The sequence below is a fragment of the Pongo pygmaeus genome, chromosome 14, assembly GCF_028885625.2.
Source record: "Pongo pygmaeus isolate AG05252 chromosome 14, NHGRI_mPonPyg2-v2.0_pri, whole genome shotgun sequence".
NCBI lineage: Eukaryota > Metazoa > Chordata > Mammalia > Primates > Hominidae > Pongo > Pongo pygmaeus.
The window spans coordinates 110,436,429-110,459,681 of record NC_072387.2 but is presented as its reverse complement, the minus strand read 5'-3'; the positions used below and the strand labels follow the sequence as shown (position 1 = coordinate 110,459,681).

General features: G+C 41.9%; 2 protein-coding genes across 5 annotated transcripts in view; one reads left to right on the top strand and one right to left on the bottom strand.

The window, feature by feature from the left end:
* The window catches only part of GGACT (gamma-glutamylamine cyclotransferase), a 79,861-nt gene extending 67,349 nt beyond the window's left edge, over nt 1-12,512 (top strand). For 2 of the 3 annotated variants that reach the window (XR_008493258.2, XR_008493259.2), the window contains one exon: nt 6,879-12,512. The gene's annotated coding sequence lies outside the window, so the exon portion shown is untranslated. Of the gene's footprint in view, nt 1-4,645 lie in introns of all 3 variants that reach the window. The other variant, XR_010123614.1, reaches the window with a different exon arrangement.
* Nucleotides 1-23,253, bottom strand: part of PCCA (propionyl-CoA carboxylase subunit alpha) — a 454,909-nt gene that overhangs the window by 9,686 nt on the left and 421,970 nt on the right. Inside the window, exon 22 of one of the 2 annotated variants that reach the window (XM_054445844.2) lies at nt 5,037-5,177. The exons of the other annotated variant lie outside the window; for it this stretch is intronic. Within the exon in view, the coding sequence (XP_054301819.1) occupies nt 5,037-5,177 (141 nt within the window). The remainder of the gene's footprint in view (nt 1-5,036; nt 5,178-23,253) is intronic. 2 annotated transcript variants of the gene reach the window in all.

The following is a 23,253-nucleotide window of genomic DNA, read 5'->3' as shown; positions in this document are numbered from 1 at the left end:
TCACTTACAAAAATGTTGAAAACAAAGAAAACACCTGCTCCCAAGCAGATCACTCCTGAAAAATCAAATCAAACGCCAAGCTTGGAGAAGACTCTCCTATAATATTTAATATACTGATCCACATAAATATTTTTTATTTTATGTTGATAATTATCATTGAGTATATTGAACTGTAAAAATTCCCAGATTGTTACCTCCAACAAAAACCAACTCTTAACATTTAAAAATAAATGTTATCTGGAAAAGATTAAAAGGCCAAATCCAGGGGGAGTCGTTACCTCTGAAGAAGACAGGACAGGAATGAGATGGAGGAGCTTGCCACAGGGGAAGTTCATGTTATATGTAATGTTTCATGGTTAAATAAAATTTGAAACACATATGGAAATGGTGAACAGAGGGCACAGGAGTGCTTGTTGGATTCTTCTCTAACTTTCTGCATGTTTGTAGTATTTCATAATTTTAAAGTTTTAAAATGTTAACAAATGCATGGATCTCTATGTACATGCTGTGAGATACAATCTGAGGTTTGGGTGAAAACTGGCATCTTGTCAAATAAACTGCTTGAATAACTATTGCTATAAAACGTATAAATTTAATTATTGCAATTATTTTGTGATTGTAAATCAAGGTATCCAGAAACTGGAAAGTCTGTGAAGCAGCCAGGCTAGCCCCTCTGCCAGGGAAAGATGCAGTGAGCAAGCCTGGGCTGCATGAGGCACACAAGCGCGATGCCAGGTAAACACCTGTCGGGAGGGCCCAGCCCTGCCTCCTCGTTAGGATACTTGAGAGCTTATGAAATTTTAAAATCTTGTTTAAGAAATAAAAAAAAAAGGTATCTCACCAAGTTTGCCAGTTCTCTATGGTCAGCTATAAGCTCAGTTACATGAGGCTTAGAGACAAAGGGGAGGTGGGGATGTCATACTCTGAGATGGGATGGGGTGCCTGTGTCTTGTGGCCCTGACTGCGCACCTACTTCGGAGCCTGCCCTGTCAAAGGAGCAGGTGCAAGGAGGAAACAAAATCAGGGTGAAGTGTAAGAGGTGTTGCTACCGACGCTCACCAATGTGATGCTTTCACTGGCACACTATACAGTAGGCTGTTTCTTGCCTTTAAGGCGTTGTTCACAAGAGGAACAACCACAAACACCTCACTGTCCCCTGCTAAAGGTCAATTCCATCACAAGGTGGATCTTTTCATCTTAGCCCCACCAAAATATCCCGAAGTCTATCTAATATTAAATGGGCTAATTCACAAGAAAAAGCAGCAACAGGTACTTAATTTCAATCTATTCTTTCACCTGGTTTCACTAATCGTTAAGAAAGAAAGAAATGCAGATGAGTATATAGCCAGCTTATGGTTCGTTTCTCATTTAATTGTTTGGTATATTAAATGAGTATTTCTGATGCAAATCTGCGATGACTGCAGAATACAAACATTACTTGAAAGAATCTTAACTAAATGCAACATTAAAATGCCTCCTTGGGTGACTATCTTATGGGGTTGTTTTGTTTCTGATATCAAAAGGCTAACAAAGCGAACGTGCTCATCAGGACTTTATTTGACTTCAAAGTCAAAGTGAAAATTATGCAATAAATTCAGCAGCTATAAGTCTAATTTAACATGTGGAAAAACGTATTCTACCGTTATTCTGAAAATATATATATTTTTAACATTTCTGTTCAAGAGTTCATAAAGGTAGAAGTTTGAAACAGTTGAGTCACGCTAACTTTGATTACAGAAGTGCTCCCAGTTTACAATAGTGCTCCCAGTTTACAATAGTGCTCCCAGTTTACAATAGTGTTCCCAGTTTACAATAGTGTTACGTGTCTAAGAAAACGGGTTTGTTTTCAAACTGAAATGAGTTACTGCAGAAACATTTTCAGAAGGCATATAAAAAGGCACATAAAATTTATTCTATCAGTTGTTTCCTAAATTATATTAGTGATTCTGGACCTTAATAATCCACTGTACTTTCTTATTCTTTGCTTACCTGCATTTTAACTGTGTATTAACATCCTCTCTCCACGTGTTCAGAAAAACTATTACACAATCATTTAAAATGTGACCTGCCACATTTAATGTTAAATAGTATATAATAGACACCAAAAAAGTTATTAGGAACTTTTGCTCTGTGAACCCTACAGAAGCCCTTCAAATAAAACACAGCTTCTGTGTTTAGGGCAGGCTGAGTGTTTCAAATGAATCAGTTCAGAGGCCTTGGCACACCAAGCGCCCCGAGTGGATTCATTACTTCTCAACGGCCACCCCACATCTCTTCTTCCTGAGGTTTTTAAACTGTGTTCAAATTGTTTACTTCACAAAACACATTTGTTCATTACGATTTATGTGACACTTTTTTAGAACTTATTGCCAGGCCCACCATTCTAAGACTGGTCAAGTTGTACTTCAGCTAAATAGAAACATGATAGATTACTGGAATTTAAACGATAAAAAGTAACATTTCAAAGAAAGAATACTTGTAAGGCCCTTAGTTGTTCTGGGGTCCTTATTTTCCTTGAAAATACACCAAGGAGACTGACTCCATTATCTTCCCACCCATAAAAGGGGGACCTCGCTTGGCTATTGTTAGTGCGGAGGAAAACACAACACGCCCCTCGGTGTTAAAATCACTTAAAACCGCAAAACTTCAACGTGACAAGTAGTGTTTCCTCACAATGGCCTCAAGTAAGTGACTGTGCCTCTGGCCCAAGGAAGCTTCCTGTGTTTTAATTACACTAAGCAGAATTTAACTATAGAAGTTGCTCTAACAGCCGACGATGAAACTTCTCAGGCTGCATTGGGTTTTGGTATTAGTGGTTTAGGACATTTTTCACAAGCAGTAATTCAAGAGAAAAGACTATTTCATCAAAACACAATGGCACAGAATATGAAAGGAAGTTCTGCAAGTACCAAAAAAGACAAATAAAAGCAAGTATACGCCCCACCTGAGCAGCTCCCGCAAAAAGAACTTAGGAGTGGGCTGACAGATCCCGAGGTCCTGAGCCTGTTCACTAGGCATGCCCCCCGGTACTCTGACTTTAAAGGAATGCATAAAATATAGGCCCCATTGCTCTGCCGTAACATATTTTTAACAGTTCTCAAACCATTCTTAATGAGTACACACATTTAATTATTGGTGGGTGTTTTTAATATCTGAGCTACATCAATGAACCGAGGACTGATATCACATTGTTCCCATTTACAAAATGCCTTGCTTTCTACATTCAATTATTAACCAGGAAATGGAACGTACAAAGGCCAAACCCTTTCGGTATGTGGGAAAGTCAGATCAGGAGCCAGCAGCTGTTAAGAAACCAGAAGGCTGCGCTGATCTGGCCTTGGGAGCGCCCCGTTTACTGCCTCTGAGCAGCCTCCTTGAGGGCCGTGTGAGGGGCCAAGGCTGCAGTCTCACCCTCTTGCCCTCCAGGCTTGAGGCAGGAGTGGTCTCCCTCCTCCCTGCCATCCCTCCCTCCACTCTGGTTTGGATTCAGGGGTTAGAAAAGGATTTAAGGAAAACACTTACTTGAAACATACACACACACACACACACACACACACACACACACACACACACACGATTTTATAATTAAAGCCACACAATTAGGAGTGACAAGCTCAAGCTGGCAGTATACAGACTAGATGCCTTCCAGAAAAAAAACTTAAGAAAAATGAAAAAAACAAAACAAAACAAAACCCTTACATTATTTACCAACCTACATATCTAGTCACTAGAAGATTCCACTGACAGCTCTGATAATGTCATGTGCAAGTGAACGACTCTTAATGTCAAGGCCAAGAGACTATCCTCTTACGACCCTAATTCTGGAGAAGGAAGATGTCCTCCCCTGAATTTTAAACACACACACACACACGTAATTTTTCTTATGGCCTCTCCCAAATCCTTAACACGTGCGCATTAGACAGTCTTAAAGAGGGCTTTCTTCCAGATGTATCAATGCTTTCAAAGCAAACAACAATTCACAGCCATGTAGCCTCTTTTACGCCTTTCTGAAACAGTGGATGGTTCTATTACTGTATCACCAGGCAAAGCAACTGTTAAGTCGGTTTTCTAACTTCGCATATTAGTTTCAGGGCTGGTCATTCAAACAACTAAAACTGATCATGTTTTCTTAATATTCACATTTATTGCAAATACTTTTCTAGAAGCCAATGCCAACTACCTGATTTTTTCCTCAATGTTAAGTGGATATTTTATCTATACTAATTGAGAAATCAGGAGGCACTAAAATGTAAGTCCCAGTGACCTGAGATACAAAATGGAATCACCACCTCATCCATGAGAGACAGTCATGTCTGGATGCTATTTTCCTGCATGTGAATAAAAATGCAAGTATTTAAGTGTACCCGGAAATCTGGTTGCCTCTTAAATTGTTTTCTTTTCACTTTTGCCGCTCATCAGTAGAGATTTCTATCCATGTTCCAAGAAAATGTGTGCATCCTACCAATTCATCCATAGTAAATTATCTCGAGGAAATAATATAGCTTTGATTTGTGCTTGAATGTCACAAGATCAAGATGAAAAACTTCAAACTGTGATGCTACATTTTATTTACCAAGTAATGGAAGCGCTCTGGTACTGTACAGATTGCAGAATTAACCTTTCCTCAACTCTTCTTCCCAATTAGACATTTGTTCCAGGAATCATGCAAAAAGTTCCTCATCGGAGTCTTATTCCCTGGCATGACTTCATGGATGCTTTGTGCACAGCATACTAGAGAGTAAGCAACGCTTTTAAGGAAAGTACTTCCCAAAACACTGCATTTGCAAAATGATGGAATGAATCTGGCCTTCTTTCTGCTCCACTCCCAGATCATTTGGGAGAAGTGCTGAGGGTCTTGGCACCAACCTAATGCAAACGTGAAACAGGTCAACAACACACGAAATCGATTTTGCTGTTTGGTGGGGGTCAGTTAAGAAAGAACTGCAAAGAGCCGAATCGTGCTGTGCCATTAGCCATCATTTTGGAAGGAGAAGTCTGAGACCAGCATGTCCTGCAGAGACACACACAGCCCTTACCGCGTCTCCAGGCTTGACAGAGACGGCCACCACCACGCCGGGCATCGGGGAACGCAGAACACTGCTTGTGTCCTCAGTCGCTTTTTCCAGCATAAATTTGTTCAATTCTGCGGCAAGTTTGGTTAAGATATTCACCTTGTACTTAAGGGAAAAACAAAACAAAACCATAAATGAGTTTAAATGAACTTTTCCTCAAAAGTAGCATTCATTCTAAATCAGTTTTTAGCTTTTAAATTCAAATTACAGTAACAGCCTTAAATTCAAATGGTTCTCAATTGCTGCACACATCAAAATATATTTGTTTCTGTCATATATTGAGCTATTTCAGAAATTTCTTGAAATAAGGGCTATTCCAGTTATTAAAATTAATCATTGATAAATATCATCCTATATCTTTAAGAAAAACATCTCAAAACGTTATAAAGAAAACTGAGAATTTTACTTGTATTCCCTTCACCACCTACAAACTTACCCCTATCAAGGAAAATCCCGTGAGCTGGGCAGGCCCAGGGGATGGAGGAGGTGACATGTGGACAGGCGCCAGTAGATGGCAGCAGATGGCTGTCGCAGCTTCCCACAGCCCTCCAAGAGCGGCTGTACTACGTATCAGTAAGTTAAGACAATGGGGTTCAGTGTTCATTTTGGGCAAAATACTATTTAAAATTCCATATTTTCAGTGACAGAAAATGTTATATTCATGACTGAAAAAGTTGGCTTTTCTTAAAGGCACTACATAGTCTTTCTGATGTAACAAGATGGTTAGGAAAAGATGCACGATAATGAGAATGCCTTCTGCACTGAGAGACAATAACATCAAGATGTTATAAACACGGATGGAAAATACGCACAGACAAGTATATTCATGGCACCTTCTGTAGGTGGCTCTCAAACAATCGGGCATATTCAGGGCAGTTCAGTGAAGCAGAACATTTCAAAAAAGAGAATTCCTATCCTCTCCGTGAATAAATCTATGAGCCACAATTTGGTCTATCCAAACAGAAAAAAGATAAAATGGTTTGAGAAAGTGTCTCTCGGTGAAATTGGAACCACCACCCAAAGGTTCTGGATCCCTACCAGGTCTGATTTCTCTTGGGTAAGAAAGCAGCAGCAGTGAGACAGCTCCATTTTGTTCAAAAAAACCCTGCTGTAACTCAAAGCCTCCTGTGGGCATCATGATGGCAGGGATGCAAAAACAAAATATAATTCCCCCTTTAATTCTGCATGGGGACGGCAGGAATCTCTAAGTGCCTCTTCACAGGGCCTACTGAAAAGGGTGGGGGGAGAGCTTTGATGGCCTAAGTTCCAAGTGGATTTGCGACACTGTGACAGGTTGAATAATAACATCTTTTGCATGTTTCTTTACTCCTGAGCGTGTGTTTTGCAATCAAGACATAGAAGCGTCTGCCAGTTTCTGAAGGATATGATCCTTAAGTGAAATTACAGTGCAAATAAAAGCTTTTTGCTCCTATTAAAATTCATCTGAGTCATAAGTGGTGAGGGAAAAAGCGAGGAGAGTGCGCGCTGCTGTCAGTCTAATAAACATTCTGGGCAGGGGGACTATTTATCAGTGATGAATTGTACCTCCAAGTCCTTCATTAAATCAATGGGGGAGGGTGTGGAGGGACAGAGAGGACTATAATTGGACCAAATTGCACAGTTTTCATATCTGTGCTGTCTGCCATGGGGGAAAAATCCAACATCACTAGAGGCATCAGAGTCAAAAAAAAAGTTACTTTTCTAGTTGGTATCGCCCTGAGCTGCGCCTTCTGTGTGACTGACTTACGATGTGCCTTGTTCAGTTTTCAGTGTAGCACACAGATCTATTTTTTTCTTGTTTTGCAGAATTCGACTTCAAAATGTGAAGCCTAAATTCAGGAAAAGTATCTTCATACGTTGAGAATATGATTTACCACATTTCACCACAGTGGATATACTCCAAAACTAAGTTTAGTTATATCACAGATCAGCCTGCATATGAACAAAGTGCTAAGAACAAAGCTTCATTTCTCCCCAGAAATTACAAGATTCTGACGAACACTGGATCCTTTTACTATTTTTATAATTTTCATCTTTCAGATTCCTGTCTCTGTAGGACTCCTGCTTTGCTTGGAAAGAGATGTAAAAGAGTCACAAACTCAATGCCTTTAGATGCAGTCTTTGTTACTGATGAGATGTTCCTTTTCCTTTTGTATTTGTTTATTGTTCTTAAATCTGTTTGGGGGATAAGTGACTTATTGTAATAGCAAGTAAAAAATAACAACAGGGTAAACTCCTCCAGAGAGGCCTTGGTGCAAATAGTTGGTTTAGAAATGACCTTTCTGAATATAAAAAGAGAAGGCAGAGAGAGATTCTCTTTTTAAGATTACCTTTGATGTTGTCCTGACCCCGTGAGTGTACCACACAAACACGCCTTCTTAAAACAACCTCTCAGCTGGCCTGTGCTGTGCTGCACAGGGCGCGTGCCGGGATGGGGCCCAAGCGGGGTGCAGCATATGGGCCCATCAGAATGAACTGCCTGGTGAGAACCGTAAAAGCTTTTTGATGCCCCAGAAAAGAAGTCATTTAAGAATGTACACCAGGGCTTTCCAAGCTTCTGATCAAAACTGCTATTTACTGGCATCTCTGGATTCTTTGGGGGCACAGCCAGCCAATGCTTTGTGAGACTTCAGGAATGTGCCCCTACCTGGACCGTGGGGTACAAGCTCAGTTTCACCGTGGGCATTTAACTATTCCTCATGGGTTGTGCGAAACTCCCTTAGAGTTTTGATTTTAAGTTTTTGTGGTTGTTTTTAAGAAGATAAATCACAAGGTTGATGTTTGAGGGTAGGAATCCAAGACTCTGAAGGCTTGTGGACAGGACAGAGTAGCAGGATCCCAGAAGCAGCCAGGTTTTCCCGCTGCCTGGGTAGGATGAGGGAACATGCCAGCATGGGTGACAGGCAGCTGCCTGTGGGTGGGGCTGGGCTGCCAGGGAGCCAGAAGATGATTCGCTCCAGTGAGCTCGGGGCTGGTCAGTGTGTGGAACTTCACTCCGCTGGCTTAGGAAGGTGTTCTCCAGACCACATAGCCAAATGAAAAAAAAATGTTCTCGAAAAACAGCTCACCACGTAAGTGAGAACAGAACAGTTGCTCTCTGGGCTTGACCTGGTGGGACTCCTCAACCCACACACGAGAGTAATGGGAGGGAATGAGGTGTTATCTAATGACCCAATGACAGAGAAGCGGCCCCAGCCCGGATCTCTAAGCAAATTAATTTTATGGCCTCTGCAGTGTGAAACCATGTCTAACAAGAAAATTTCTCCCAAAAGTTTAAAAGAAAGAAAGAAAAGGAATCGCAGCTGACATGAAAGGGTCAGGAGGAAAGCCACAAGAGCTGGACAATGACAAGAAACGCCAGTGGGATTGTTTTTAAAACTGACACGCAGCTCTTCCATGGACCTGATTAAAGGCTGGGGGCTGAGAGTGGTTGCTGCAGCAGGAGGAGGAGGCTAGTCACAGTCTGGGTGAGAGAGGGATGTTATCACTGGACCTCATTAAGAAAAGCATCCTGCAACTGGGCATGTGTGCCTGCACCCCAGCACCCCAGAACTCAGCACCCCAAAGACAGCAAAGAATCACCCACTTTGAGACACACTCCACTTTGACGGATACACAGAATACCACCCTGGAGGCTTCTGTATTTGTACAGTACATGCACCTCCTTACAGCGTTAAATCCACCCACCTGTTTCCACAGCCTGTAGAAGTACCAGTAATTTAATTCTGCAGACCCCATGTGCTAAATGTTGCAATGATCCGAGGTCTGTGACTGCTCCCGAGGTGAGCACTTGCAGTTTGCTGTACAGTTTTCAGCTGTGATTTCAGAGCCTCCAGTGCCACTGTCAACCTCCATTCCTCTTCAAGTGGGCTCACTTCCAGTTTCCATTTATGAGTCATTCTTCCAGTAACAATTAGGACACGTACAGTTGACTGACTGTTAATGTTCTTTCATGTCCTCAACTGTTGGCCATCTCAGTCAATACCAACTCAAGGGCAGGTGCTATCTTTGACTGTAAATCACTGTGCATCAGAAATCTTGAAGCACTGGCCAAATACTGTCCATGCACCCCTCACTAAGTAAGGGGACAGACACTTCTTCAAAGATTAGGCTCTCTTCCTAGTCAAGGTTTTACACCTTCTGGCCCCAAAGGTCTTCAACATTAAGCTCTGTCTTCATTTCCGCAGCGTGGCAGTGAGAGCAACACTCAAATATTCCCCTAAAGGTCTACTGTCCTAACTCAGAGCTGGGGAAATAGTGTCAGTGTTTTTAAAGTGATGGAAAGGGCGAAATGCAAAAATGATGCATCTTTAAAAACACTGGCTGTCGGAAAAGCAGAGAAAAACTAGATATAAATTGAAACAGTTCAGTGGAATGAGACTTATAATTCAACCACATTCTATTCTCCTAAATTCTTTGTAGGGTACACAATTATCACTTGAGGAAAAACATAGCAAGGTTCGGAGCCATACAAAATAATTTCCCTCTAGTTCTGCACAGGGCCCAATCGCCTGATATCTGAGCTACACCACCACCACAAATCTCCAAGACACAACAGTGACAATACACAGAATTGAAGCCTACGGCTGTCCTTCCTTTGGAGGTGCAGCCCAGGCAAAGGAGCGGACGTGAACAGGCAGCAGCTAAGGCGCAGGGCAAACCACAGCCTCCTACAGCTGCAGTCACTGGAGCAGCCTGTTAGCATAATGCTGTGACAACTCCATCAGTGCAGTCTCAAGGTAGCTGTCAATCAGGATGCATCATTTAATCCAACAGCACTCGGAGGACTTTCTCCTACAACCCACATGACAGCATATCTACAGCTCTATTTATATCAGCGCCCAGTTGTGTTTACAGTGTTGTTGTAATTAGAAAAGATGCAACAGGCAGCAATATTATTGAGATTTCCATTTTGTAGTATTGCCCTGTAAAGTGTGATCTTGCTTCACAGAGTCATGCTAAATGACAAAAGGCTATTTTCTTCAATCTCCCAGCTCAGACAGCACTTCATTTGCAGCTATCTATAATTAGATTAATGGTGTAGTGCGGTACAAAGCAGGCCCACTTCACATCAGATAGCATATGAATTAGGACAAACACTTATTTCAATTCCAGGCAGAGAAAGCAATGACTGGGGTATTTAGCATACCCTTTATGGTGGAATGAGATGTTAATTGTGTACCATTACCTCTAAACTGCTTGCTTGTTGTATAAATCACTGTGCTAATTGATGCAGAGATAGAAATGTAGCCACAGGCGAGAAAGCAAAGGAATGAGAGCTGAAGATGGTGGATAAAGGATTATCGAGTAAAACCATATGGAGATGAGGTTCCTTTGAAACCTTTGCTTTCTGCCCATGAGCAGGATTTCATCATATACAGCAAAACTCTGGTACAAGAAAAATTAATTTTACATTCCTTTTTAAAAACACAAATTCCTTGTAGAAGTTCTGGCTGCCAGAAATCCAAATAATAGGTATGTGGAATTCATCTTAATATACATTTATAAAAACATGGAATGTATAGTTTTCAATAGTCAGAGCTCCTCATCTGGGTTTTTGGCTCATGGGTTAATAAGTAACACTTGTAAACTATACCTGAAGCAGATGTTTCTGACCCATCCACAGGGCAAAAACAAATTCTTTCCCAAGGCTTGAAGTTGTTCTTTTAGACAAAAAAAAAAAAAACCCACAAAACAAAAAACCCACACCACCACTATGCTGGCTTAGTCTGTTATAGACTCTAATTGTGTAGAAACATTTATTCAGGATGTGAATCCAACAGAACAGAATCATTTTTATCTACCATTAAAACAACGATTTTAACACCATCACCAAACACTGAAATCTGACTATTCCAACTTGAGGTATTCTTCCTTGTTTTTCTAAAACTAGCAAAAAAATAAACAGAAGCAAGTAGTAATTTAAAAGCTTCCGTTTTAAAATCTCTGAATGTTACTCTTCCCTTTTAAAATGTCTTGTTCTGCACTCAACAACTCTTAATAGGGTAAAAACGAGTGTCTCAAAAGCGCACATATAGAAATCAAATGTTTCATCCCACAAGTCAAACCGTCCGTGATCCACAGATAAACGTGCCCCTGGGAAGTTCATAAATCAAGTGCATGTGTCCTGAGTACATGCTCACGTTTTTTTACTAGCAAGGCAACACTGAGGTGCAGATTAGTGCTGTGGACCTTCTCACAAATTCAGCTGCTTAGTAATTAGCACTGTTACAACATTTTATGCAGAGAACAAACTCATAGGGTCAGTTAGCAGCTCCAGTTCTCAGCCTCACGGTAACAGTTAACATATCCATCTACTGGCAAGTGTACATTTGAGAAACACTGTTATCATTCAGCATTGTGAAATATGAACACCACACTAACTTGCAAGAAAATAAAACAATGTTTCAAGAAACTAGAAAGTCTAGTTCAAGTTACCAGGACTGAAACTTGGGAGGGGAAAGTCCAGAGCTGCTTTTTTGGGGGCCACAGCTGTCACCTTTCACTGTACAGAGTGGCTCTTATTATACATCTGACTGCTGAACTAAGGACACCTGGATCGCAACTGCAAGCGTTTATGGTTTAGGTTATTATGCTAAATAATATTAAAAACAAACAAAATCCACAAAGAAACATCAAGGACTCTCAGGATGGAAACCAACGTCAGCACAATAAATAGCGTGAACTACTCTGCAACAACCCCCACCCCCCAAGCATCAAGGCAACATAAATAGAAAGGAGAGAAGATGTGGAAACAGTGTAAAGCCCTGAGTCCTGGTCATTAATCACTTGTTTAGACCATTTAAACTAGAGCCTTACAGCCTGCAGCCAAAACCAACATGCCTCAGTGAAGCTGGTGTTAACAGAAGAAAATATATGGTTTCTGATATTACGTCCCAGTTCCTCAACATTTGCTCCAACTGAAAAAGGCAGTTAAACACAAAGTAAATCATCCAGTTAGCCTGGCTGTTTAGTGACACACAATTGATAATGTCAATACATTGCAGCGACATAATGCGTCACTTTCAACACTCATCTGCTGCTATTTATGAATCAATCTGTACTCAAGGTTTTATTGTGTTACTGGTAGGTGGTTTTTGGAGTTAAGTCTTTTACCGGACCAATGAATGTGCCACAAGAAGGCTAACGGCAGTGAACAGCAATCTCATTTTTCGAGGGAAAAATTAACACAAATAGGAGTGGGAAGAAAATCCCAACAAAACTGAAGAATAAAAATATCTGACGCCCATTCAGCAACTCATTTTTCGAACATCCTGCAAAACTGGGGAGAGTTTCCTTAGAGAAAACCATCTTAAGGCTAATCATCAACAGCATTGAAGGAATGGGTAAGTCTGTGTGTATCTCGGGCTTGCTTCTGAAAGACGATCTCCCCTGGAGGGAAGAATATGGGGTTGTCAATAATACAAAAATCTAGCCTCATCCTTTGTTCCGTCTTGTTTTTGTAATTGGAAACACAAGGCTCATTCCAGTTATACTGTCCTAAGATGAGCAACTTAAAAAAAAAATAGTGCTGAAAATTAAATTGAAAATTAAACACTAGGCTGGGTGCAGTGGCTCACACCTATAATCCCAGCACTTTGGGAGGCCAAGGCTGGAGGATCATGAGGTCAGGAGTTCAAGAACAGCCTGGCCTACACAGTGAAACCCCGTCTCCACTAAAAATCCAAGAAATTAGCCGGGCGTGGTGGCGGGCACTTGTAATCCTAGCCACTCAGGAGGCTAAGGCAGAAGAATCGCTTGAACCTGGGAGGTGGAGGTTGCAGGGAGCCGAGATTGCGCCACTGCACTCCAGCCCAGGCCACAGTGAGACTCTGTCTCAAAACAAAAAAAAAAAAAAAAAAAGGAAGAAGAAAAGAAAATTAAACACTAGACCCAGCACTCAATAACGGAGAGGATTTATTTCTTCCCTTGTGTTGCACTGAGGTTACCTTGTAATCTGAATCACTTGTATCATAAGAGAGGCCTAAAACTGATGTGGCGGGAAAAGAGCTAGCGTCTGGGAGGCTGCCCCATTCCTAGTCTTCTAAGAATTCCGAGGTGGTCTCTGATGGGCAGGAGGGCACTGAGAAGTCCTCAGTGGGTTTCCCAAGGAGCAATCTGTTAACGACAGCAGCCTCCCTGGAGCGTGGCGCCATAGTGCCATGTGTGCAGGTGTGCTGATGATAAAGGGGGCCCAGCCTCTGCCTGGCCCAAGTGCCCCCAAGCTGTCTAACAAGTAGGTACATATGCCACAAAGGCAATTTGCTGGAATAAGTGGCACTTTCACATCCACAAAGGCAAGTCCATTGACAATGAACTGTACAGAATGCACAAAATAGAACATGTGCATTCTGTTTGATCAGGAGTCTCCATGACACATGACAACTATAATGAGTCATTTTTTTCTTTTTACTCAAGAAAAATATTATAGATCTTTGAAAGCCATGTACTCAATTATATAACAATACCAACATCTGTTAACAGTACAGGCTGTTTCTATTCTGTATCTCGAATTGTTTTATGTAATTACGAGTTTATAAGGTATTTGGTAAACCGGTAAGAAAGTACCTTTTTAAAGCACTGTATAATTTGGGGTACAATGAAGTGTTCTCTTAAAAATCTATAATTAGGGCAGCATCAGCTTACAGAAAAGTACAGGAAATGTTATAAAAACACAAGTATGTAAATAAGCACCGAGGTGAGGAAGTGTATGTGCCACTTCACGGTGGTGCCCAACCCTCTTCTTTCTCCTCCTCCTATCTGGAATGTTCTTTGCTCATATCAAGTTGAAGTCAAGCTGTCAGAATGAATGATCTTTGGGGAAAAGAGATGGGGAGCTTCAACAACAATCTTGCCTTTACAGGTTTTCTTAAATATTTTTACTATTATGAATTCACTGAAGAAACTCAAAATTCAAAATGCCTAAATCCTGGCTTTATGGGACAGAAATTCAGAAACTAAAACACAGAAAGGCAGAGTAAACAAAAGTAGAGATGACTATGATGCTGTGAGGTAGACTGTCGGCCAAGAAAATTGAAGCAGAAAGCAACTGAAACCCCCGCTGCCCCAGCCCCCAACCTCCGCCCACAAAGGGTTCTGGTCTGAAGTAGCAGAAATGAGTGCTGGTAGGGGGGTTGCCTAAGAATCTTGGGGTTTACAGTTCTGACATATCCTAGACGCTGAGCCAAGGAGGACTGCTGGCACCCTCATGCTGTGCTGTATACAGAACACACGATGCTGAAGGTAGCCAAGATGGGAGAAATTGGGAGACAGGGCAATGTAGCCCCCGTCCTGGCAGCAGCAGAGCATGAAAGCCCAAGTCTCTGAAGCCAACTGGCCTGAGTGTGACATCCCAACAAGATGGCACCTTTTGACCAAGTTACCTCCTTCTCAGACAAATGTCATCTCTAAAATCAAGCTAATACAGGTCTTGAATAACTGTTTTGAGGATTAAATTTACGAAGATCTGCAGTGCACCTAGCAAGTGCTCGACAGTAACTATTTACCAGGTATGATTTCCTGTCTCCTTTTCAAACATCTCTGGTTGTCTAGAATGAAAGACTGATGGCTTTTTTTTTTGGGGGGGGGGGGTGGGGGAGGGTGGGTGGGCAGAGAACAGGGTACCGCTCTGGCACCCAGGTTGGAGTACAGTGGTGTGACCATGGCTTACTGCAGCCTCGACCTCCTGGGCACAAGTGATCCTCCCACCTCAGCCTCCCAAGTACCTAGGACTACAGGCAGACGCCACCAGGCCTGCTTAGTGCTTGAGTATGTTTTGTAGAGATGGGGTTTTGCCACATTGCCCAGGCTGGTCTTGAACTCCTGAGCTCAAGGGATCTGCCAGCCCCAGGTTCCCAGAGTGCTGGGATTACAGGCATGAGCCACTGCACCAGACTGACACTGGTGGATTTTATTTTAAAATCATGTATTGTAGGACATCTCAGATTAACTTCTAATTGTTAGAGTTCTAGCTCTATGCTCTCCACGTTTGAGAGCAAATAGATTACGTTCTTCAAACCTCACATCTGGCTCTAAAATCAAAGAAAGGAAGTTGATTCCGTGTTCAGAGAGGTTCCCGGGCACGCAGCGAGAGACCCCACGGTTGTCTTTTCCTCAGACAGTTAGAAGCATAGCGAATTAGAGAAACAGTTTGGTTCATTCCTTCAAAAACCATTTATCAAACATACCTGGGCAATTTAAGAATACAAAACAAACAAGAAAAAATGGCTCCTGACCTAAATACCATAATCTGGCCAGAGGGGAAAGACATTCATGAATGACACAATATAAACGTATTCAAGGATTACTAAGAATGCGATCAATATGAGGTGGGCTTTTTTATTTTAGCCCCTCTCTTACAGAAAATCTCCAGGCTGCAAGGCAGTAGAGAGTAGTGGTTTACTGTTTAGGATCTGGAGTCAGAATACTCTTCCACTTAGAAGCTTGGGAAAGTTCGACTTTCCATGTCTCAGATTCCTTCTTTATGAACTGTGGATCATAATAATGCCTACTTCTGTGGAAAGTAAGTGAATTCCTTTTTTTTTTTTTTTTTTTTTTTTTTTTTTTTTTTTTTTTGAGACAGAGTCTCTCTCTGCCACCCAGGCTGGAGTGCAGTGGCATGATCTTGGCTCACTGCAGCCTCTGCCTCCCGGGTTCAAGTGATTCTCCTGCCTCAGCCTCCCGAGTAGTTGGGACTACAGGCGCGTGCCACCACGCCCAGCTATTTTTTGTATTTTTAGTAGAGATGGGGTTTCACCATGTTGGCCAGGATGGTCTCGATCTCTTGACCTCTTGATCTGCCCGCCTCAGCCTCCCAAGGTGCTGGGATTACAGGCGTGAGCCACCGCACCCGGCCAGTAAGTGAATTCTTGTATGAAGAAGCCTCACAGAAATGTCATTAAGTATTTAATAGCCACCATTACTACTAATTGCTGTCATTAAAACATGTCCACAGATGGACAGAAATCTTGGGCACAGTCACTAAGAAGACACTGGAGGCTGCCTGGGTGGGCCTAGAATTCAACACAAATCGCTCTCATGCCCGCGTACATGCTCGCAGGTGCACAACAGCCAAGTACCTCAACTCTTCATGCTGAGTCTCTTCACTGGAAGTGTCCTCTGATCATATTCTTAGCCTAAAAATTTGGCCTTCTATTCAATTCTCGTATGAACATTCTCCCGACTTGGAACTTTGTCCTATCTATGTGGATCTGACTATAATCTTCCCCAGACTTTAAGACTATGTTTCTAATTTCTCATGGCAGAAGAATTCATATTTGAGGAACCTGAGATTTTATAAGAAAATGAAAATCAGGGGACTGAGTAAGTGAAATTTGACAGCTGTTATAAAACAACGTATTTTATGGAGTTTAAAATAGTTATAGGCTTATTATAACAGGTCCAGTGGTAAAGAGGTGTATGAAACAACTTACTAATCCACCCTCTCACATCTAATCCCACTCCCCTTCAGTAATGTCAATTTTTATTGTATATCTTTTACTCACATGAATCTATCAAAATATAAACATATATATAAACTACAAATACATTTAGCCTGGGTAAAATGAAACACGGAAGACTGCTTATTATTTTTGAGGATCTCACTCTGTTGCTCAGGCTGGAGTGCAGTAGTGTGATCCCAGCTCACTGCAGCCTCAACCTCCTGGGCCCAAGTGATCCTCCCACCTCAGCCTCCCAAGTAGCTGAGACCATAGGCACATGCCACCATGCCAGGCTAATTTTTTAAAAAATTTTTTGTAGAGACAGAGTTTTGCCATGTTGCCCAGGCTGGTCTCGAACTACTAGGCTCAAGTGATCCACCCACCTCGGCCTCCCAAAGTGTTGGGATTACAGGCATGAGCCACTGGGCCCAGCCCACAGCTCATTTAAAGAGGAAGAGATTTATGATCTTTTGCCATTCAACATCCTTGACTCACTGTAGACTTTTAAACACAAGATGTTTAATACAGAAAAAACTATTTTATTATTATTTCTTTTTTTCGGGGGGATGGAGTTTCGCTCTTGTTGCCTAGGCTGGAGTGCAATGGCGCGACCTCGGCTCACTGCAACTTCCACCTCCTGGGTTCAAGTGATTCTCCTGCCTCAGCCTCCCAAGTAGCTGGGATTATAGGCATGCGCCACCACACCCAGCTAATTTTGTATTTTCAGTAGAGACAGGGTTTCTCCATGTTGGTCAGGCTGGTCTCAAACTCCCGACCTCAGGTGATCCGCCCGCCTCGGCCTCCGAAAGTGTTGGGATTACAGGCATGAGCCACTGTGCCCAGCCAGAAAGAACTTCAGGTAAATTATTTTTCCTCGTACCTGCTTAGCTAGCTTGTCTTAAGCATGGCTGTTCTGAGCCTCTGTCAACAGGCAGCCTCTGCCCAGGACAACTCCAGAATGTGGCAGAGTATCCTCCACTGGCCCTGCCAGTCTCTCTTACCCACGATACAACCTCCCCTCCTCCCCAGGAATCAGAAGGTCCAGCTGTAAATACAGCTTTAACGCCCTAGGTCTGCGTCGGCCTCAGCTTCTACAACCTTTCCCAATGCTGCACTGAAAATTCCTGTCCTCTGCCATCTGCTCTGCCTCCCTCCCTCTTCTTTTCTCAACTTCGTTTCCTCTTTTTCTAATTATCCCCAACAGTGTGACTCGTTATCTGCATGTAACAGACAACTCTGCCTAGCTGCAGTAACTCCACTAGGATTTTCCCTAAATCCCTGTCCTTTACTCCTAAGAGTCTATCTCATATCCTACCATTCACACCAATCAACAGAAAGCTCTCTTAACCTTGTAAATTGTAACCACTCAGTCATTTTCAAGTCTAGAGGGCCAGAAATGCCAAAAGTAACTGCCAAAAGCTTGAGTCACAGAAGTTAAGGTCGATTCCCTGTGGTCTAATTTATAAATGATAGCTAATCAAAATGAAAAATGCCTCCCTAACCCTCTTACCATTGCAATTCAATAATGCTACACAGTAGCCCATGAAGTAAGACTAGGAGACATTTCCCTTGCATCTGTATAATCCAGAAACCAGGAATACTGAGTACCAGCCGTTCTGTGCCGCTCTGCTGTCCTCTTGGTTGAAAATACACAGTACACACAGCCAGGGCGAGGTGGGATGAGAGGGTCCCTGTTCAGCAGGGACATCTACCCTGGCTTCTACCTTAGTGAAATCTGCCTGGATCAGGGGCTGGGCCTCTGTTTCATAGGCTTAGAAGCTAGACTTCCACTATACACTCATAATGCATCATTCTGAACGAGATGGATTCACTTTTATCAAGCTCACAAGATATTGACGTGTAAACCATCTTAGGAATTTACAATCCGAAATAGGTTTGTAAAGGGAACTCACACACCTCCTAACTGTAGTGTGAGTACTAAATTATAGTCAATGGTTCTTTGATAAATACAGAATCAGCAGAAGAAGCACTGGCTGAAGTACTCTCCACCAAGACAGCATAAGCAGCAGTTCTCAACCACCGAAGCATCAAAATTTGCCTGGAGGGCTAGTAAAAACACAGACTGCTGGGCCCCCCACTTGAGTTTCCAATTCAGGTTTGGGGTGGGGTCTGCATTTTATTTATTTATTTATTCATTTTTTGAGAAGGAGTCTCCCTCTGTTGCCCAGGCTGGAGTGAAGTGGCACGATCTCAGCTCAGCACAACCTCCGCCACCCGGTTCAAGTGATTCTCCTGCCTCAGCCTCCCAAGTAGCTGGGATTACAGGTGTGCGCCACCATGCCCAGCTAATTTTTTTGTATTTTTAGTACAGATGGGGTTTCACTATGTTGGCCAGGCTGGCCTCAAACTCCTGACCTCGTGATCCACCCGCCTTGGCCTCCCAAAGTGCTGGGATTACAGGAGTGAGCTGCCACACCGGGCCTGGGGTCTGCATTTCTGAGTTCCCAGGAGACGCTGCAGCTGCTGGTCTGAGGACCACATTGTGGGTGAGCAGAAGGCCTTCTCCACTATGGAATGGCCTTTCCCAGGGAATTTAGCTCATGTCCATGAGAAGCCTTTCTTCTCCTAGACTCAGCTGACAATGCACTGCTAGAGAAGCCTTTCCTGAGAGTGGACAATGGAGACTCAGAAGGGTGAGGGGGTGGGAGGAGGGTGGATGATGAGAAATTACTTAATGGGTACCATGTACATTAGTCAGGTGATGAATATCTAAAAGCCTTGACTTCCTCTCTATTCAATCTATGCATGTCACAAATTTACACTTGTACCTCGTAAGTTTATATAGATAAAATAATTTCAAAAAGTATGTTTGACTCTTGTTCTAGGTAGAAAAATCTCTGAGTGACACATTTTTTTTTTTTTAAGAGTCTCACTCTGTTGCTCAGGTTGGAATGCAGTGGCACGATCTTGGCGATCTTGGCTCACTGCAACCTCCGCCTCCCAGGTTCAAGCAATTGTCCTGCCTCAGCCTCCCAAGTAGCTGGGACTACAGGCACCCACCACCACACGCGCTAATTTTTGTATTTTTAGTAGAAATGGGGTTTCACCATATTGGCCAGGCTGGTCTCAAACTCCTGACCTTGTGATCCACCTGCCTCAGCCTGCCAAAGTGCTGGGAATATAGGCGTTAGCCACTGTGACCAGCTAAAGATACATCTTTAAAGTATCTTTTGCATATATTCAGTCTTATTTGATGTCTCAAGGTTTGGGGAGTGTTTTGGTGTCTACAGTTACTACCCCATTAATTTTTTTCTGGCCTCAATGTTGCTGTCCCTAAATTGGATCGAATATATTCTTAGAAGGGTGAGATTAGGAAAGGAACTCGTTAATATAGACTGAAGGCCTCTCTAGTCTGTAAGTAACCTTAATATTCTGAGACTGGAGAATACCTCTATCTTTTGGGAGAGAGGTTCTCTTTAAATGTTTACAGATTTCAGATGAGCTGAAACCAGCCTTAACTGCTCAATATTTGGGCAACTGGGGACTGTTCCTTTGATCTTTTGGTTTATTAAAAACTATGGGGAAACTAAAAAGTCTGAGAAAATTTAGCAAGGTAACTTTAAATGGAATGCACATGTTATTACATGAACTAATTAAGTATAAATTCCTTGAAAAGAAACTTTAGTATTAAAACATATATAAATATATCCTTAAGGAGAGTTCTGGTCTCAACAAATAATAACAAAATATAAGCGCCAGATCACTACTGTGCCCTTGGTCTGGTGTCTGCAAGAGGAAATAACACACTGAAGAGCTGGACTTTCATTTGACTTTCAACTGTACTACAATCCTACTAGAACGTGGAGAGCCTGGTGACTCCATCCATTTTAACACTGATCGCCTCAGCCTGAAGATAGTCTCAGGAGAAAATGGACTGAGCCAGAATTGTTTAGCTTTTTTCCTGGGTGGTGAGATTCCATTCTTGCCCAATTTCTTACTTCAATTAGATTCAGAGGTAGAATAATCTAAAGATAGATTCCAAATACTATCTCTGTCATCTTTAAAAAAAAAAAAGAATCTGTTATTCCTTCTCCCCAAATGACAGAAGCATGATTTAACTGCATTTTCCTTCAAAACTCTCCATTGCCAATAAAATACTAACACCTCAAAAAAGTCTCAAGCAACCTGTGAATTAGAAACACAATAAATATTTTTTCCTTTGCTTCTCCTCTGTTATTTTGAAAACTTTGAAAGAAAAAACCTTTTTAAAATGTCAAATATACTTGTCTTGTTTACATTCAGATGTATGAAAAAGTTCACTGAGGCGTTGGTCTTATTTTTGTCACCAGACATAACGGGACAGATGTGCTTCTGCAACAGAGGTACGGATGCAGCATGCAGCAGTCTATCCTAGAAGCTCTGGAAACAAACACTCTTTATCCCAAGGAGGCAGGATATGAAAGGCTGCAACCGCCTTAATAAGATATTACTTGTCCCAACATAAAAGTCTGTCTTGAGGCACCCTACCACAGTCTTGCCTATTACTCTGCTGATTAAAGGAGGTTGACTAGAGCCATGTAGGCTAGAAGGAGTGAGGCCTGGACCAGAAGAAAATAATTGCAAGAGTTTCTCTGTCAAACATTGAAAGTCATCAACATCAGAATCACAAATATTTCACTAATCTGTTACATCCCGCAAATGTGCAGATAAGCCATTTCTCTCTGCCAAACACCTGAATGAAACAATGATTATCTTCCGGAATACAAAACTATCTCCTGGTTTCACCAGTTTTGTGAACACGGATGCTGACAAAGGAGAAATCTTATTTTTCAAGCGTCTTTTGGGAACAGCAAAGGCTATGAATAGTGAGAGAGTGCTATGCTGAGCAATGGAAGCAAACTCCTCGTGTTCCGTGTATTGACTGCACGCCCACAGTTCTGTGGCTTGGTGAAAAGCTTTCACTTGTCACAATTCACGGTTTTCTACAATAACATGAATTGACATCAATGATTTTGCTTGCAATGCTGGTGGAAGTCTTGTCTTCCACTGCCAAGTTCTCAGAACCAGAGAACTGAATCAATGCCTCGTTAAAAGGTTTTGACAAGGTATGGCGGCAGAATACAAAATTTCTCTCTACTATAAACAAGTATGCTAACATGACAGAGATGAATCATTAAACTACCCCCACCCCAGGAAATATCACTCCAAACAGTTCAATAGGGAGGAGTTATTTTAAGCATAAAGAACATGGTTGGTAGTGGAATAAACCTACGAAGACCAGACACATGCTCCAGTGTGGATGAACCTCAGAAGTGTTACACTGATGGAAGAAGTCACACACAAACAGTAGGCTAGGGGTTGCCAGGGGAAGGTGGGGGAATAGGGAGTGATCACTTAATGGAAATGGGGTTTCCTTTTGGGGTGATGAATCGTCTTGGAACTGGAGAGAGATGATGGTTGTACAGCGTGAATGTTAATAAATGCACTGAATTGTATGTTTTAACCTAGCTAATGGTTAATTGTGTTATGTGAATTTTAACTCGAGGAACAAGGAAATCTATTTGGCCATATGAATTTGTAAAGCTTTCATTTACAGGCTCTTCACTCACTAACATGGGTGTGTTTCCAACTGATTTGTGGCTTTCCTCTTTCTCTCTGTTTTTGGTATGTCTTCTCCAGTAGACAGTACTAACCTCCATGAGACAGCGTAATAGTATCTGGTACATAGAGAAGACATTCAATATTTGTGAATGAAAAAAGAAAAAAAATCGATAATTTTTTTTTTTTTTTTTTTGGCTAACCTACACATCTCCAGACAAAAAGAGAGGCAACTGGTGATAACTATGACAACTTCCAATGTTGGGCTGGGTGTGGTGGCTCACGCCTATAATCTCAGCACTTTGGGAGGCTGAGGTGAGAGGATTACTTTGAGGCCAGAAGTTCGAGACCAGCCTGGGCAATATAGCAAGACCTTGTCTCTACCAAAAAAAACGGTTAGCCAGGTGTAGTGACACATATCTACAATCCTAGCTACTCATGAGGCTGAGGCAGGAGGATCAATTGAGCCCGCTAGTTCGAAGTTTACAGTGAGTTATGATCCTGCCACTGCACTCCAGCCTGGGTGACAGAGTGAGACCCTGTATCTAAAAAAAAGAAAAGTAAAAAAAGAAGGAAAAACTTCCAATGCTGAAGAATGTGATTCTTCAGGCTAAAATCAAGAGCCCACAAATCTGGCAATTTCTCTTAGGGAGAAATTTACCAGGTCTTAGAAACCTCACTAAATTCTTTTGAACATTTATTTTTGCCTAGACATCACTGAAATTTAGACCTCAGTTCATAATCCTTTTCTTGCTGACAGCATCACTAATGGTCAGCTGCAAAGATGACCTCACTGGTAGAAGAACAGAGGAAATGACTTGGCATGAATTTAATTTGAAAACTCTTGCAGAATTGCAGCAGTTTCTTGACAGGAGCCTGGAAAAGTTCTGGCAGCTCTGATAGTATCTGCTACCCCAAGCCTTGGTAAGTCAGTACTTACTGCCACTAAAATTAACAAAAAAAAAAAAAAAAATCAAATTGGCTGGGTGTCAAAGAGGCTACACTGCTTTACCATTCCACAATTTACACTTCTCATTCAAGCCAAAGAATAGTAGGCTTCTCAGATGTATACTTCAAAGCCAAATTCGGTGACTTTTTAGTTTTATTTGCACAACTTGTTCATATTTTCATTTTTCACTAATTTTCACCCTCAAAAAAGTGAGAGAAAAAGAAGTGACAAT